Source organism: Centruroides vittatus, unplaced genomic scaffold, assembly GCF_030686945.1.
Source record: "Centruroides vittatus isolate TY-2023 unplaced genomic scaffold, ASM3068694v2 contig_875, whole genome shotgun sequence".
Lineage (NCBI taxonomy): Eukaryota > Metazoa > Arthropoda > Arachnida > Scorpiones > Buthidae > Centruroides > Centruroides vittatus.
Genome location: NW_027122567.1, coordinates 3546083 through 3565593, shown reverse-complemented (window position 1 = coordinate 3565593; position 19511 = coordinate 3546083). Strand labels below are relative to the sequence as shown.

The 19511-nt window shown below is 32.3% G+C and overlaps 1 protein-coding gene across 6 annotated transcripts in view; it reads right to left on the bottom strand.

The window, feature by feature from the left end:
• LOC136983036 (regulating synaptic membrane exocytosis protein 2-like) overlaps positions 1-19511 on the bottom strand; it is a 341614-nt gene that overhangs the window by 111377 nt on the left and 210726 nt on the right. For all 6 annotated transcript variants that reach the window (XM_067279650.1, XM_067279651.1, XM_067279653.1 and 3 more), the window contains 3 exons: positions 4438-4634; positions 3480-3774; positions 71-327 (listed from right to left, as the gene is read on the bottom strand). In XM_067279650.1, coding sequence (XP_067135751.1) covers positions 71-327; positions 3480-3774; positions 4438-4634 — 749 coding nt within the window. The remainder of the gene's footprint in view (positions 1-70; positions 328-3479; positions 3775-4437; positions 4635-19511) is intronic.

Genomic DNA, 19511 nt, shown 5'->3' with positions numbered 1-19511 from the left:
TAATATGATTAAGTAGCTTATTAAAATAAAATAACAGAACAATTATGATAAAAAAATATAAGGAACTAACCAGTTACACTGAGTTGAGAAGTACTGCTACTACGTTTTGAAAGCCCTCCAAACTGAGTAATTCTTCCTCCTCCAACATTTCTTGTTGACCTGTGATGTTTCTCACCATTGTCTTTTTCTGTTACAGAACCAATGGCAGTGTCTGATAGGCTACCATCCACCTTACCATCACTGCTACTCAAGCTATGATCCATAGGACCATGAGATGGTCGAGGCGGGTGTACAGGCCCATATCCCTGCATCCGGGATGTGAATTCACTAAAACAAAAAAGTTATATATACATATATGTCTTATATATTATCCCCTGATAATTTATTATGATGCCTACAAATGTTTTAAAAATATTGTGAAAAAGAAAACTATTCCCTATATGTTCTGAGCTGAAACCTGCTAATAATAAGTCACACTTTCCATACTATTTCCAGCAAAACAGTTTAATAAATTTTTTAAAAAATTTATTAAACTGTTTTTCTGGAAATAATGTTGAAGAGCTGACTTATTAAAGAAAAGTTTTTTTGTAGGATAGAAACATCCTGTTATATAGTTAAGTTCTTTGAAAAATTTTTCACCAATTAACAGTTTCTTTTATTGAATTAGACAAAAAAGTCTGGCTTAGATACAATAATAAATACTTGGGTGCTGGATAATATTAAAAAGAGAAATTTAAAAAAATATGTCACAATTAATAAAAAAAAAATTGCCTATCCCTAAAAAGTCAAAAAATAAGTCAGAAAAATGACAACAAAGTATATTGAAAACATGCTTCACCAGATAAATGCAATCACAAGTCAAGAATAGTCTTTCAAAATATTAATTTTAAAAAATTAAAAAATCTGTATGCATTTTGTAATTAAAAAGCAAAATTAAAATATACATGTGCTCTTTTGCTTTTTGAAAGTTTAACTGTGTTAATTCACTATGAAACCTTATATACTACTCATTTGCCACTTTTTAAGGCCATAAGTTTTTGACAAGCTAACACACACTGCAGTTAGCCTTCTCCTTAAAAAACTCTGGCTGTTTCATATGCATCTAATGTGATAAGTTGCTGTTGAATATCATAATTCTTGATTTTCATTTCTTTTTTAGCAGAAAACTATTAACAGTATTTTTAATGTTGTTTCTGTAACTAGTGGAGCAAATACTTCATTGCAGTATTTTCCATATTTCTGCAAAAAAACTTAGGCCACTAATCTGGTCTTGTACTTTATGATGGTTCCACATGTAGTCCTTTTCAATACCCACTTACAAAATCAGCTAAATACACTACTCCACATTAATTATAATCAATGTTACTGAACTAAGATTCATTGTTGCATGCATGTGCTGAAGTTACTGAATCAAAATATTTTTACCACAAGCTAGTCTGTTTCATTGTAATTACATTAAGTTTATTACAAACATCATAATAAAAATATCATCTTTAGAGAATACAGCTAGACAACACACGTGCAATTTCTTGCTTATTTTCAGATTTTTTTTGGACTTTCTTAACAAATATGTTCTTTTTACTTTCCCAATTGTTATGTATACATAACAAAGAAAAAAGTATTGGAATAGTGTCAAATTTGGCCCTCTGAGTATTTTTGCAAATCTCTGTTTTTTGAGATCTCCTGAATCTAAAAAGATAAAAAAAATATTCTGTAAGTGTGTGTGTGTATTTTGGCATCTATTTTGCTTAATATCTCAGCATATGGTAAAGATTAAGAAACAAAATTTGGCATGGTGGCTTGTATATAGGGGCATTGATGCTGTTACATTTTGGTAATTAAAGGTCAAGAGGGTAAGATAAAGAAATGTTTTGTGTTGTATCTTGAGATGGATAGGACTTAATGAACATTTTATTTGTTATTAGCATTTAAACTTTTTTATAAAACTCATCCCTACTCAAAATGAAGCTTTTTGCTATTTTATAGTAATTAAAAATATAAAAATTTTTATAACAAAACCTCATAACAGATGGTGCTACACACAGTCCTATTTATTTTGATTAATAATATAAAAGTTATTTTTTAAATAAAAACTCAATAACAGCCAGAAAAGTTACACAACTTGTTTCTGGATTTTTTCTTTTCTGCTCAAGATATTTTTTACAGTATCTTTTCAAATATTGAAAATTTTTACAAAAGTAACATTTAAAGTTCTTACTTAAGGTCACTAATCTTGATTTATTGACTTTCATCACTGGGTTGTTTTTTGTGATACTTTTTATATTCTTTCAATGAGTTTCCTTTTAACTACTTCCTGTGTTAATTTATCATGCAATTAATTTTCATACTGTCAGCAGATTATTGTAACTTTCACATACACTCTTTAGATATAATGTAATGCAGATATCATCTAGAAGGATCTGAGGATCATTAATTTGTCCACCAGGCTTTTCAAATAGCTTTTCAAATGATATGGCTTTCCATATCACTGTTTTCCAAAGTTCCCCTTATATATTTTCTTCAATCTTTGCAGTGAAAGTTGACATTTTATGATATTTTCACAAAGCTCTCCTAAAAGGCTATTGCCATGGTTTCTTTTCTTATATGTTTCAACTGATTATCTTCAACTAGTAAACCCATTATGCTATGAACTTTGCTGTCTTTTTCCATCCATAATTCTGTAATGAATGAAGAAAATCCTTGACCTTAATCTCCCAAATGTCTTCTTTAATCAACTGTAGTTTTAATTGAAACTTTCATACCTGACAGTTGCTATTATTTAACTTCAAAACATGTCTTCATGCTTTCTGCCATCTTGAATTCTGTTGTTCTTTCAGTGCTTCAATTCTTTCATTATTAAAAAACGTATTCAATTGATTATTTCTTTCTCAGTGAACTGTGATGATTTGGCATTTATTTTATATAAGTGCCATGATAAGAAGTGGAAACTTAAAGACAAAATTATTCTTCTACTTCTTTATAATTACCTTTCCCATGCTGGGTGCATAACCTGATAACTTTATGCCATGTGAATGTATAAAAAAACAATGGAAAGAAGGTAACATTGTATAATAAAAATTCATGAGACTTTATTCTTTGATCATTGATACCAGAAAAAACAATAAAACTAATAGAACAAAAAATGTTATACAAAAATGGGACATTAGTACCCCCACACAATTTTATTGCACTAAGAAAAAAAGGAAAACAAAATATTGCAATTGTAATAATAATTGTTGCAAAACATTGCATATTAATATTTATGTCCATTCATTATAAGACATTAGTAACAGAAAAAATCATAAAAAGAAAACAGTAAATTTACTAAAAAGCATCCCACACTAATCTTAAAGCAAATGAAACAAAGAGTATTCTAGCAGCTACAAAACAATACTTAGCGATTATTCAGAATTAAAAATTATTTAATGCTACAATTAATTTAAATTTATTTTATACTATTTAAGTTATGAATTACTTACCTCAGTGTTCTACTACCTGTAGGACGTTCAGACTGGGTAGAAAAGGCACTAGTGATGCTGAATTTGGAGACTGAGCTGGTCTCTGAACCATCACTTTCAATACCAACAGTAACATTCACTTCTTTTTCTGGACTTATTATAGATGGTGGCACGTTGTGAGTACCTCCATTACGACTATTCACTGAATTTACAGGTAAAGCTCTATTTCCTCTATGCATATGAACATGAAATTGCTTTTCAAATCCATGTCTGGATGTAATTTCACTGTCAGAATAAATGCCTACGGGTGTCATTGCTAAAAAAAATAATTAAAACAAAGTAATAAATAAATAAATTAAAAGCATTTATGAAAATTAACAATACAGAGATTCATGATAAATATTAATATTTATTTAATAAGAATTTATAATTTTATTTATGTAAATCTTTTACATATTTTCAGATAGTACAAAGGTTACCACAAAAGTTTTTGAAAATTGCTTATGTAAAAATTTGTAGATTAAAGTTAATAATAGCATTCAGTAATATTCTCTTCTATTATTTCACACAGCAATTTATAACCACAACTGCAATTATTTTCTAGTAATTCATTTAAAAGAATAAAGTATTAGAGTTAATGTATTGTGATTATCCTATTATTTTGCTGTACAATTTTTTTTATACACTTTAATTTTTGTAGAAGTATTTGTTAGAAATGAAAAGTATTTTAATTGTCCACATCAAGTACTATCTTATGATAATATAAACAGTTTAAAAGAACTTGGACAATAATACACAGTCAGAAGTGCAGAGAAATTAGATATTAAAGGAAATAATCTGTTCTTAAATTCCAAAATAAAAAAATTAAATAATTCACTCCTTTTATATTCTTTTTAATTATAATTTAAAAAGAAATATATATATATATATTATATATTATATTATATATATATATATATATATATACTTATATACAAACCATCATGACGTTTTTGCATCTGCATTCTCATCTTTAATTGACGAGCACGTTCTTCTAAATCTAAAGTCATTTGATCCCTACTAGCTCGACGAAGTGGTATCTGAGGTAACTGCCGTTTTTTGGGACTTGGAGTACCTCCAACTGAATGGGGATGTGCAGACCTCCTATTACTAATCGTTGTTATAGGGGAGCGGGGTCTGAAAATGATTTTTATTAGCATTGATAATAGATATAAAAACTAATATTAATTGTATATTGTAAATATACATAAAAACATAATTGATGTAATTTGATACATTAAATGATCTTAAATAATATGAATTAATATGAGACAATATAAATATGTTTATTAGACATTGCATATTAGGACAGAGAACTTAGTACAGTTATCTCTCTTACAACACAGCACTTCTACAACAGTTTCTTTCTAACACAGTTTGAAAATTGGAATAGCTCCCATATATCACAGTTTCTGGTTTCGATCTAACATGTTTGGAAAATTCTCTGTACAAAATTTCAAATTTTTAAGTGTAAACTCTGTTATTTGATATTTTTTTTATTCAAGTAAGCCTGCATGTAATCTCAAATTTGCCCACAGACTTTAGAATATAAAAATTTTCAATTTGTTTTGTGCCTTTTGACAGGTTTACTTTAATAAAAACTAACAGTGCAATTTGTTTCTTCCTTGCCCTTGCTTTCCTATCAATCAGATGTTTTGACATTGCTTTCAGACTTTAGCCTTTAAGACTGTCACTGCATTTTGTTTTTATAGATTAATCTTAGTATTTAGTAAAGTTTATTTAAACATTTTTAGGTAAGTGTTATGAAACTGTTTTAACCATAAATAAGTAATCATTCATAAAAATGATGAACAAAATATGGTGTTCCCAAAATATCTCAGTTCCCAAGTCAAACAATTCAGTATTTGAACACAAATTATGGAAGAAATTTGTTCAGTATTCAGCGACGTAGCATGGGTGTCAGCCGCCCGGGGCGGAGGAAAATTTCGCCGCCCCCTTATTTAAGTATTTTTACAAGATATTATTATTTATTGTGAAATTTTGCCGCCCCCTATAAGTGCCGCCCAGGGCGGGCCGCCCCTGCCGCCCCCACTACGCTACGCCACTGTCAGTATTCAAATATACAAATGCAACCCTCTAGAACAAATAACATATTTGTGACGATCGGGATATTGTGAACTTTATCATTTATATGTACCTTTATAATCTTTTAACTATATTTTATACAAACTCTACATTTTATACAAAAACGGAACGAAATAGACCAAAAAGGGTAAGTTAAACGGGAAATCAACTGATAAATTCTGTTGATAAGAACAGTTTAAACTCGATTCCCACGAGTTGAGTTCCTTGTTAAGATGAGTCAAATTTCGGTGACACGACTACGTCACCAATAATTTTATTGGTCCAAGAAGATCATCTCTTCTGACGAAATCAAAGAAGGGCCTGCAAACTCCCTCCCCATATAAAAAGGGAGCACGATGAGTAAGACGAAGAAGTTGTTACTGACCGTGTGTTTGTGCGCTCAAAAGGATAGTTACCTGTCGCTGCCGATCCTCCCTCATCATCTATATTCAAGCCGAACTGTCATCGTTACACTTCCTATCTGAACAACTATTACCTGTTAGTGGACAGAGTCATTACTGACGATATACTACAAGATCATCTATTCTTAGTCCGAACGTCTACAACGGTCTATAAGGATATCATCGATTATTACATCGACATCCGACTACATATCTTAAGGTATTTATCCTACACGCGAATATTTGTAAGCTCTCTCTCTCTCTCTAATCCGCGTAGAATTTATGTTCGTGGATCGTGAGCCATGTACCTTATCACGTGTCTCTCTGTAAAGTAATCGCTTGTATCTAATTAGTCCTATGGAAAAAATAAACGGGTATATTTTTATATATAAATCTCTGGGTGCGTTCTTTCTGTCATCCTCTCCACTCGCTTCATTCCGGGTCTAACCCATATGTAACTGCTCGCGCAATTGATTTTCTGTATCAATCTAAAGGTACAGTGGTGTCATCCTGACGTGGTATCAAAGAGATACCGGCCCTATGGTCACATATTTTTATTTTGTCATTCATAAAAAACTATGATAAAAATAAAAAATGAAGACATTGCTGATATTTCTGATCAAGATCAACAAAAAAAACTCAGATTATGATGACACTGTAAAAAGAAAATGCCCTTGTTTAACTAAAATTAATATTGATGCTTAATACATACTTTTAATTGTGATTGCTAGTTAATTATTGATTGGAAATAAATTATTGATTGCTTTAATAAACATATTTCTCTTATAAGAAGACAGACAGATGTTCACATCTCTGATTCAAATAAAACTTGGTGACTACATAGCCCTAAATACAAGTAGTTCCTTGTCCAAATAATAGGATCCACTTCTAAAGTATTTCTGAAAAATGGGCCTTTGAAAATTGAGTGTTTAACTTATAAGTCCAGCATCTAGAACCTTATCTATTCAGCTATTGCCATTTCTAGGCAATAGCTAAATAGATAAGGTTCTAGATCAGTGGTTCTGAACATTTCTGAGGCCATGGAACACTATTCATATACTTATTACACGGAGCATTAGCATCAATATATTAAAAAATTGATAAACAATTCCATGTTTACTATTCTCAGGAAACAATGAAGCAATAAAGTAATAAACTTTAATATATTGAATAAAATAAAAACATGGAATTGTGTATGAATATAACAATAGGAATAAATTTAAATAAAAAGTGTAAAATCTTTTCTTTCGTGGAACACTGGTTAAGAACTGCTGTTCTAGATGCTGGAAATGGGTTTGATCCTTTGTGACTTTATTATTATTATTTTTAATGTGTAACATAGTTATTTTATTATTTTATCATATCATTAGCATTATTATTACTATTGTTATTTGTGTTTAGAGCTAAATTCTCACCAATTTTCATTTGAATCAGAGATGTGAACATCTGACCATCTCCTTATTAGTGAAAAAAAAGATAGTATAATTTTGCTAGCTTTTGGAACCTAACCCTACATTTTGCATTTGTTCTTTATTTCATATAGTATGGATTTTCATAACATGACACTTTTTTGAAATGTAACTACTGTGTTATACAAGGGATATCTGTATATGTTTATAAAGAAGGCATCAAGGTTGTCAAAATAGTATGTAAACAGCCTACATTAATTACATTTGAAGAATCGCAAATCACAACTAAACTCAAACTTTCCAGCAAATAAAAGTAAAAACTTAAAGACTGAATGTTTTCAGCCACTAAATTTATTGGCCTTCTTCAGGAAAAATAAACAGAAAAAGCGTTCTATAAATAGAACGTAGCTGCCTTGTAAATTTTAAAAGATCGAAAACGGCTGTGATGTATAGTGTATGATGTATATTAGGAGTCTAAATAGTGTTTACATGCAGTTGATACATGAATGACATCCGTGTTGATGCAGGTTCCACTCCTGCTCACCTTGTAGATCTCCACTGCTTGTAAAATTTTAATATTTTGCCAGTCGAAGACCTTGTGTATTAGCTTGGCTTGGTCCCAACAGAGGGAAATCCCCAGATTGCTGGCATAACAAGCTAAAGCAGTATTGATGTTACCTTTTAGCACGTCATATTTGTGATCCTTTAGTCTGGCTTGCAGCGATCTGTACGTGGATCCTATGTAAGATAGTATTCCGTCAAACCTCTCGTCATGTGGTAAATTCCAGAAACTATTGCGTCATCAGCGTCGTCCTTAAATTGCTGTGATGAATTTGTTATCAGCTACTGAATCTTGATGTCTAAGAAATTAATGCTATCACAGCTTTCCTGATCCAACTTTAGCATTAACCCATAGCTGTTATTATTAAACACCTTTAACACCTCCCCAATATCTGGACGTCTTCTCGATACAATTAAAATATCATCAACATATCGGGTGTAAAGAAGGATGTTATACTTGATGTTTTTTAATGACCGCTCTTCCAATTGTCGTAAGACGGATTCACAGAGATCCCCAAAATGGGCTACCCATGGGTACTCCTTGTTTTTGGATGCAGGTGTGTTCATTAAAATAAAAAGAGGATGAATAGCATAATAAGCGAGTCTCTCAATGCACAGAAACAAGGTTCCAACCATATAAATGGAAACATGGAAATAAAATCAAACACAGTAAGGTATTTGTTTCCATCTAAACTAATAGCAGCAAGTTTAGAGAAAAGTGCACCCTCTCCAAACTTGCTCTCCAAAGTTTGGGTGCACCCACATCCCCCTACATGATGAGAGGTTTGACAGAATACTATCTTATATAGGATCCACGTACAGATCGCTGCAAGCCAGACTAAAGGATCACAAATACAACGTGCTAAAAGGAAACACCAATACTGCTTTAGCTCATTATGCCAGTGATCTGGGGATTTCCTCGTTGGGACCAGGCCAAGCTAATTCATAAGGTCTTTGACCAGCAAGTTATTAAAATTTTATAAGCGGTGGAGATCTAAAAGGCTAGCAGGAATGGAACCTGCATCAACACCGATGTCATTCCTGTTTCAACGGCTTGGAAACACTACCCAGACTTATAAAATACATCATACACTATATGTCACAGCCGTTTACACTCTTTTGAAATTTACAACGTGACATTGTTCTATTTATATAATGCTTTTTTTCCATTGTTTTCCTGAGGAAGGCCAATAAATTGGTGACCAAAAACGTTTGAAGTGTAAGTTTGTTTATGTTTATTTGCTGGAAAATTAGTGCTTAGGTGTATGTTCGAATCTATATATACTGTTCCAGTTTTTTGAAAGAAGTTATATTCAGTGTTGTACATTATACGTCACAGCCGTTTTCGATCTTTTAAAATTTACAAGGCAGCTACGTTCTATTTATAAAATGCTTTTTCCATTTATTTATCCTGAAGAAGTCCAATAAATTTAGTGGCCGAAAATGTTCGATCTTTAAGTTTTTACTTTTATTTGCTGGAAAGTTTGGGTTTAGTTGTGATTTGCGACTCTACAAGTACAGTTCCAGTTTTTGGTGAGGTTGTATTTATTGATACATTTGAAAATTACTATTTATCTTATATACTTGTGAGGTCAGTCCTGTCCCATTAACAAAGAATTTTTAGGAGTCAAATAATCAAAATTTTGATGACTTGTGTGGACAGTGTTTGAGAATTAAATAGAAAAACAAACTTATTTAGAAAAAAATTTTATGCTGTGCTAAACAGAAGTTTGAACCACAAAAATATAAATATGCCAGTAATTGGACTCTATTGTGCTGAAACAGTAAGTATAATCAGATAGTCAGATGAGTAAAACTTTCCCGGAAAAAAAAGAAGTTAAACCTCATAAACTTTCAGTGACAGTTTGAGAATCTAATTGAAATGAGAAGTGAATTGATTGTCTATCAATAAGCGCTAGCGGGTAGTATCCAAGAAAATGATCTTTGAGAAATTTGAGTCAAATGGAGACATAAGAAGGAGTTGCATCCAAACTTTCAGATGAGAAAGTCTTCTCTCACCTTGCTATTTTCCATGGACTAACCCAGAGAGTTAAGTTCAAGTAACCAACAACCAAGATGAGAATCACTGATTAAATCAAGTTATCTCATCATCTGCCAAATCAATTCCTTATAGAAGAAAAGTCTAGTTTAAATCATTGAAGCAAAGTGAATAAAAAGTGCTTCCATGCTTCTACTTCAAGTTTCCAATGATCTTCCAATTCAACCAAATTTGTAATCAGAATAATTTATCAACCTCTAGTACACATCTCAAAGCCTGATGAGTCAATATAATAATCCAACAATCACCTAAATATTCGGGCTGTAATATGGCTATAATCAAATAATTAATACAAATAAATTTGGTACTAGAGGTAAGTGTTAGGCACCATCTCTAATCTAAATTAATAATTATAATTAATAATTTAATAAATAATTTAGAACCTTCTGGAAGAAAATAACTGACCCAGGGCAGGGCTTGAACCCGCAGCCTCCACTTGCTGTGCGGTGTGCTACAATTGCACTACTCAAATCCCAAGCCAACCTTCACTTCCATAAGTAGGTTATATTGAAATTTAAATACTTCTGGAAGCAAAGGCTGGCTTGTGCAATTGGTAGTGCACCGCACAGCAAGCGGAGGCTGCAGGTTCAAGCCCTGCCCCAGGTCAGTTATTTTCTTCCAGGTTCTAAAGTATTTATTAAATTATTAAATTATTAAATTATAATTATTAAATTAGATAAGAGATAGGGTCTAATGCTTACTTCTAGTTCCAAATTTATTTGTATTAATTATTTGATTATAGCCATATTATAGCCCAAATATTTAGGTGATCATTGGATTATTAAATTTATCAACCTCTCATCCATTTTCAGAACTTTCATGCACTCTCTCTATCTTTCTCTCTGGAAAAAATAAATGGCCAACTTACTTGCATGTTATGTGCTGGGAAATATGCAATGTAATAAAAATATGTAGAATTCCTTATACAAATAAACTTGTCTCCGAGGAGAAATTTGAAGGCTTTTTTAACAATCATATACTTGTCCATAAAAAAAGGGTTAAAATCCTCCACATATATGTTTCAAATTTAACCAAGGAAAAACTGAGTAATGTTAGAATTCTGATGTTTTACAATGATAATTTATCCAATCACTGTATAGAGAGGAAGCCCCACAAACTCCTTGTAATTCTCTATTTCAATGTGTCTGAATATGGAATGTTAGCAATAATACAATTGATTCCTGATAAGTCAAACTTCATTAACTTGAATCTCTAACTAAGTTGAATTTTATTCTCTGATGTCTGACACCAACCAGTTTGGTATTAGCCATCAGATTGCCATGGTTAGTAAGTAAAGGTTATATTGGGTTGAACAGAAAGTTTTTGAATATTTTTAACAGCTGTTGTTACTTAGCATAGATGTGTGATTTAATTATAACAATTGTGAAGTTTAACACGTTATTGCTAATATGAAATTGTATTCTTTGTTTACAAGCTTATTCTAAACTTTTTACTTCACATTTTGTTTGAATAAAATCAAGTTTAAATATCTTCAGATAAAAAGCATATCAGGCATATTATGCATTATGAGTTTTGTAAAAGATATAACACCATGCTAACAGTAAAAAATTCATAATATGTATGTGAGAGATTGGATTTGACGAAATGTTCAAAAGAAAATTCATTTTTCGTCTTGAAAAGGAAATTTATTTAAATCTCAGGAAAAAAACTTTTTCCATTTTTATTACCAGAGGATGAGTGCATTTCTCTTTCCCCCCCTGGAGTCATTTCCTTTCCCAGAGAACTCAGAATGTGTCACTGGGAACTGAAACAAAAAATTCCCCAATTGGTAAAAAAGGGTAAAATGATTTGGAGTATAAAATGGAGTGACTCAAAGACAGAGGTCATCAAGAGTTCACAAATGTATCAACAAAAGTGCCTCAAAAAGGTTTATCGTCATCCAGGCTACCTGAAACTTCATTCCTTGTGCTTCTTTAGAGAACACCGTCAAACTCCCCAGATTATTAATCCTCCAGTTCTCCATTGCTTCCTTGACCAAAATCAAAAAAAAGGAAAAATCTCAACTGCTCCTGAATTCCATCCCCACCAAACGATCGACTGAACAAACTCAAACTGTCGATCCAGAAGTCTGCACAATCTAATGCATCCAAGGTATATATATCAACTCACGGTTTCTTGTAAACTCTCTTGTTTGACCATTATTCGATAGGATAGAGCTATGTATTCCTTTTTGTTAAATTAAATCGATTATTTTAATTGTTAACCTTGTATCCAAGTGACTCACTTCCAATCCGTCTCTCAATCCTCCTCCATCCTGAACCCAACCGCCCACACATGTGACCATTCATGCGAATTCTGAATTTGCAGTCATCAAGGTTTTTGTGTTTATCCTAGAAGACACAGTGGTGTCAGTCCTAACAAGGCGCTAAAGAGGTGCCGACCCTCTGGTCACATGTATGGGGAAAATGCTCCTAAACTTATAACATTTGAAAATGTGGTTGGTTTTAAAAAATTCCATTCAAGAAATGTTGGAGTAAAGGATACATAATGTATAGGACATCAAATAAGTTGTTAACAAAGAAAAATTGCAGGAAGAAATTGTTAAAAATCAATGAGTAACACACAATATACATAACCAAATACCAAAAATAAAATAAAAAAAGCACTGAAAACATATGAGCATAATGCAAGAGCAAGAGAGACACAACTTGGATACACTACAGATTCTGTTTACACAGCTTTACAAGTTTAAATTAATAAGCAAATATTCAATATATCAAAATATTAATGACATCATCTTTAGTTTAGATTCAACTAGACTGACTAATCGTCTATCAAAAATGACTGAAAAGTTTAACTTTTGTTGACTGAATGCTAAAATAACCTTGAAAAAAATTAAACATAAAATAGTAATAGTGATGACATCCATTGACTTAGATTTGGAAGCTAATTATTCATCTACATTCAAAATAGTTCCCCAAGTTACATAATTTCCTCACTCTATATAAGAAGGGGAAATTATTGGAAACTTGTCAGTTTTTAATATGCAGGGTTTAATTTTTTTAATACAAAATAAATGTCTTTTAACTATTAACACTGGAGTGAGTAATAAATAGCCACAAACAAAAACCTTTTTACCAGTGTTGTACTGGACACAAAAACCTTCTAACATTTTCAGCCTCCACCAAGGCCTTTTGTGTCAAGTACAACACTGGTAAAAAGTTTTGTTTGTGGCTGTTTATTAATTTTTTTTTTCCAAAAAATAGGAAAAATAGAAATAAAGAACCAAAAAAATAAAATAAAAGAAAATAAGATAAAATTATTTTAAAAAATAAGAAAAAGTAGGACTACAAATGATAAAAAAATAAATAAAAAATAGAAATAAAAATGTATTTATTCATTAAAAATAACAATAAAAGTGTATCAGTATAATTAAAACAAGTATAAAAATATAGGGCTTTATTAATTACACATTCTTTTTTAGACAAAAAAACAAGTTCATACATAACAAATAAAAATGACATAAAATATCATCAATAGCTTTGCTACAGATATTTATTATTCAAAATAAACATGGAGAAAAATACAGTTCAAAATTGTATAACATATGTAACTAGATAACTGTAAATGATTCAATTTTTCCTGAGCACTAGATAGTACTTCAGTTATTTTTTTAATGTCTTTTATATTACTCTCTATCACTGTTAATGCAATTCTTACACTTACATAATCTTTCTTTTTTAAAACTTTCAATAACCTTTCATTACTTTAAGCTAAGCAATTTCGTGATGTTAACTCATCTTGCAAAAATTTGATTTTAATTTTAGCATTGTTTATCTTTTCTTCATTTTGTAGTTTACATTTTTTAATTCCTTCTACTTTCTTTTGCTCTTCTTTCTCAAACCTTCTCCTCTTCAGCAACTTTTGCTTTTGCTATTCAGTTTACAATGCAGAGGAAGCATTGTAAACTGAATAGCTTTTGAATACACAATTTAAGGGCTTCCTTTCATAGGAACCGAAAAAATATTGCCATATCTTCTTACTGCAGTTTTAACATGTCTTATAACAATTATAGTCAATTCTGAAAGATTCAATCTATTCTTTGAAAGATCAACATCTTTCAAAGAATAGATTCTTTGAAAGATGTTAAATCTCTATTATTGATAGAGAATCCTTGCTCTATATCTGTATTTCCATGGGAAAGCATTAAGTAGTTCTTAACAAAAGAGGTAAGGTTTGGATACTTCGGTTTGCCACTTTAAGCCACTTTTTCCAAAATATATCTATATGTTGATGACTTTCAGACCTGAACTCTTTAAGTTTTTGTACATTTGATTCTAATCTGTGAGCTTGCCATTCCAACATTACCTATCTATAATCTGATCTTCTATTGTATAATTTTATTTACAATTCTAGGTTGAGTGAACATCTAAAACTACATACAGGTGTAATGTTTGCTGATTGTGTGTTTGTTGGGACAGTCAAAGGGTTGAGACAATTGTGTGTGGGCATGATATACACACTGAGACAAGCTTACCACTCACTTTTTCCCATTTAATGAAATATGAAAATATTCTTACAAAATGTTCTTGTCATTACAATTCTCTTTTGATATTCTTTTTAAGAAGAGAGTCCAGTAAAAGTCCAAGTTAAATATCAAATGTCTACACTCAGTCCCTCATTGATGATCTGCAGGATTGACCAGTCCAGGGTAGTTCGTTGTTAAGCTTGGATATAACAGATCTTGGAGAAAGAACAAATTTTAAAGGGTATCAGCTCTTGGAGAAAAGAACAAATATTGAAGCAAAGAACATCATATCCTTGAAACACAAGTTTTTAAAGAGTTTCTCTCCTTTATTCCACATACTGATTGGTCTTCTCTCATCTCCCTGTGACAATTCAAAACCTTCTGGGCACAGGAGAGGTTGTTATCAACACTTGACCTGATCCTAATCATCTAAAATTCCTCCAAGCTTTGAAATTCTCCCTTGTAATTCAAGCCTTTTATTTTTCTTTTGATGGAAAGAACTTTTATTGTTTTTGTGAGACTTTAAGTCTCACTTTGTTTTTAATTTCAAAAGGTGAAAGTTTAAATGTCCCACAGGTATTTGTCATCATAAACAAAAAATTTTGATTTCCATCCAGGACCTCATACAGATACAAACCAATGGATATTTGTTAAATAAAGATATTCTGTTACAAGCAGTCATTACTTTTGCATTTCATGACATTAATTATATGTTATTTGGTGTTAAGGATTATAAAGCTCGAGCCACCAGAGGGCGCACGAGCTCTGTATAAAAGAATTGGCGGGCTCTCCGAAGCTCTCTTTCTTTTGTCTCCAGTCGTTACTCTGTATGTGTGTCTGAATAAAATAATTGTTAGTGTTACCAATCAGTCGTCTTCTCATTTGGAATTTAACAGGTTATGGGCCCAGAAGAACAAAGTAGTCGACAAATACGTATACGTTAAGGAAGAAAGTATACAAAGAAATTTTTTTTGAATCAGTCTAAACGTCAAGACAATGGAAAGCAATATGGCGACCACCTTACCGCAATTACGGGACGGAAACTTCTCTAACTGGAGATTTCGAGTAGAAACTATTTTAGAAGAAAAAGGAGTAAAAGATCTTGTTGGTGAACAAGTAATAGAGACTAATGGAATAACTGAGGCAGAAAAGAAAAGATTCATCGAAAGAGACGCCAAGGCCAGAAGCATAATCATACAGTGTCTAACGGACAGACATTTAGAATACGTTAAAGATTCGAAAACAGCTCAAGAAATGATGAAATCTCTTACGAACGTCTTCGAACGAAAAAGTACATTTTCTAAACTATATATAAGAAGAAAATTATTGTCACTTAAGTGTGGAGATGATGACTTGCAGAATCACTTCGTAACATTTGACGGACTCATAAGGGAATTGGAGTCAACCGGCACAATAATGGAAGACAGCGACAAGGTAAGCCACCTTCTTCTAACTATGCCTCAGAAATACGATACTGTAATTACGGCCCTTGAGACAATGACGACTAGCGTAACTTTGGAATTCGTAAAAAGTAGGCTATTAGATGCTGAACTTAAATTTAAAAATTCGGAACATGGAGAGAAGACTGAAAGTCTCCCTTGTTTTATAGGAGTGGGAAATAAAGGTTGTTTTATTTGCGGAGATCGTCGACATTTAAAATATAATTGCCCTAAAAGAGGAGATAGTACTCACTCGGGCCATGGTGCCAGAGGGAAAGCGAAAAGTGGTGGAAATAAAAGTAGAAATAATTGGAGAAACAATTATCAGAATAATGGAAGTAACCAGAGAAATTATGAAGAGAGAGCAAATATGATATCACATGAAAAGGAAATATCCTTTGTGGCATTTAACGACACAGAACATGATGCAAATATTGGACAAGAAAGTGTCATACATTTTGTATTGGATTCAGGAGCAACAGAACACCTAGTTCAAGAGAATATGGCTGCCTATATGACTGATATAGAAAGTCTAACCAAACCAATAAGCATAAATGTAGCAAATGGAGAAAAACTTCTAGCACAAAAGAGAGGCAAGATAAAACTATCTTATAATAATAAAAATATTGTTCTGACTGCTCTTATTGTACCAAAGATTTCACACAACTTGTTATCTGTAAGGAAAATCAATGACACTGGAAAAAGGGTTATTTTTGAAAGAAAAAAAGCTGTCATAATGCACAGAGATTTTTACATGGACTGTCCACTTACAGGAAGCTTGTTTATTGCAGAGTTCACCGTAAGAAATAATACACAATGCCTCAAAACGGAAGCCAATGACTTATGGCATAGAAGATTAGGCCACCTAAACTACCGTGATCTGAAATTAATGAATCTGCCATGTCCCAACCAACCCTGTGGACCATGCATGAAGGGCAAAGCTACAAGATTACCATTCAAAAAGACTGAACACAGATCACACAGAATAGGAGAATTGTTACACACAGATATATGTGGACCCATAAATCCAAACACTATAAATGGCAAAAAATATTTCCAAACAATAACAGATGATTTTTCACATTTTACTGTAGTATATCTCTTAAAAAACAAAGGAGAAGCAGCACTTAATATAATGAACTACGTCAGAGAGATACATGCTCAATTTGAAAAACGAGTAAGTCGTATTAGATGGGACAATGGAGGTGAATTTTCCTCTAGAATGTTGAAAGACTTCTGCAAAAACAAAGGAATTAGAATGGAATATACAACAGCCTACACACCTCAGCAAGGAGGATTGGCAGAAAGAATGAACAGGACACTCTTGGATAAAGCAAGAACTATGTTTGAAGACAGTGATTTACCTAAACACCTGTGGGGAGAGGCAATTCGTACAGCAGCTTATCAGGTAAATCGATCCCCTACAGCAGCACTCAATGGAAATATTCCTTCAAGAATATGGTATGGAAAGGTTGATTTATCAAAACTAAAAGTATTCGGTTGTCAAGCCTGGTTATATAAGCTACCACAATCTACAAAGTTAGAATCACGTGCCAAGGAAGTCAGAATGGTAGGATACAGTGGATCAGGATACAGACTCTGGGATCCAAAAGAAAACGAAATCCTAATAGGTAGAGATGTAAAATTCAATGAAACTCCTATGCCAATATACTACAAAACTCAAAGTGATGATGACTTCTGTGCAAGAGACAAAGAAGAGGACAACAAAACTAATAGTGATCATGAAAAGATAAATCAACGTGAACAAGAAACACAAGAAAAGGAAATAAGAAAAAGAACTATAAAATTACCACAGAAATATAATGATTACGAAATGCATATCGCATACTGCTTATATTCTGAAGATCCAGAAACCTATGAAGAGGCAGTTGAGTCAGGAAAAGAATGGAAAGATGCCATAGAAAAGGAACTGGAAGCTCATCTGAAATTTGGTACCTGGACTGAAACAACACTCCCAAAAGATAAAGATCCAATAGAAACCAAGTGGGTATTTCGAACAAAATCAGATGGGACAAAGAAAGCACGTCTCGTTGCAAAAGGATATCAGGAAGAAGAATTTAACAACTCATATGCACCAGTAGTAAGAATATCAACAGTTAGATTACTCCTATCAAAGGCAATTAATGAAAACTGGAAGATAACCCAACTTGATGTGCCAACTGCATTCTTAAACAGTGAACTGAAAGTTGATGTATACATTAAGCCTCCAAAAGGTCTAATAACAAACAGCAAAGCTTTAAAATTAAAAAAGGCATTATATGGATTGAGAGAAGCACCTCGATGTTGGAATGAGTGTTTTAATAACTTTGCCGTCAAAAATGGACTAACTCGTTCAAACTATGATTTTTGCTTATATATTGGAAATAGTATACATTTGATTGTTTTCGTAGATGATATTTTGTTATTTGGAGAAGCTGATAAGCTAATAAGCAACTTAAGAACAGAATTTAGTGCAAAATTAATGGGAGAGCCAAAGAACTTTCTAGAAATAGACATCACTATGCATAAAAATACACTATCGTTATCACAAGAAAGTATTATCGAAAAACTCTTAATAAAATTCAAAATGAAGGAATGCAAAGGTGTTATAACTCCAATGGAACATGGATTTCAGGCTGATCTTTCAGAAGAAACTTTGAGAGTTCCATTTAGAGAATTAGTGGGAAGCTTATTGTACATAGCACACACTACTCGTCCAGACATTATGTTTGCTGTTTCCTACTTGAGTAGACATCTTGATAAACCTACTGGAACACTTTGGATGGCAGGAAAAAGAATACTGAGATATCTCAAACAAACAAAAGACCTAACCTTAAACTATTCAGTTTGCACAGATGAAAAGCTGATTGCATTTTCAGATGCAGATTGGGCAGGAGACAAAAATGACAGGAAAAGCATAAGTGGTTATGCAATTTTTTACAATAATAATCTTATATCCTGGTCGTCCAAAAAACAACAATCTGTTGCACTATCTACAGCAGAGTCAGAATATTTAGCATCTGCAGCAACTGCCGCTGAACTTATCAACCTTCAAGGGATACTATCAGAATTAAACCCTGGAAGAAAAATTGTAACAGTAATGAACATGGATAATCAAAGTGCCATCAGCATGATTGAAAGCTATGAAAATAGCAAAAGGTCAAAACATATCGATATAAGGGCACACTTCATTAAAGACCTAGTAGCCAAAAATCTTTTGAGTTTAGGCTATGTTCCCTCAAGTGATAACATAGCAGATACTTTTACTAAACCATTGTGTTCAAAGAGATTCATCTGTCTTAGAAAACATCTGGGCATATTCAAGACATCAGACTGTGTAACTAATGCAATTTCATAATGTAAACCTTTTGAAATTGAGGGGTGGTGTTAAGGATTATAAAGCTCGAGCCACCAGAGGGCGCACGAGCTCTGTATAAAAGAATTGGCGGGCTCTCCGAAGCTCTCTTTCTTTTGTCTCCAGTCGTTACTCTGTATGTGTGTCTGAATAAAATAATTGTTAGTGTTACCAATCAGTCGTCTTCTCATTTGGAATTTAACAATTTGATCTTAT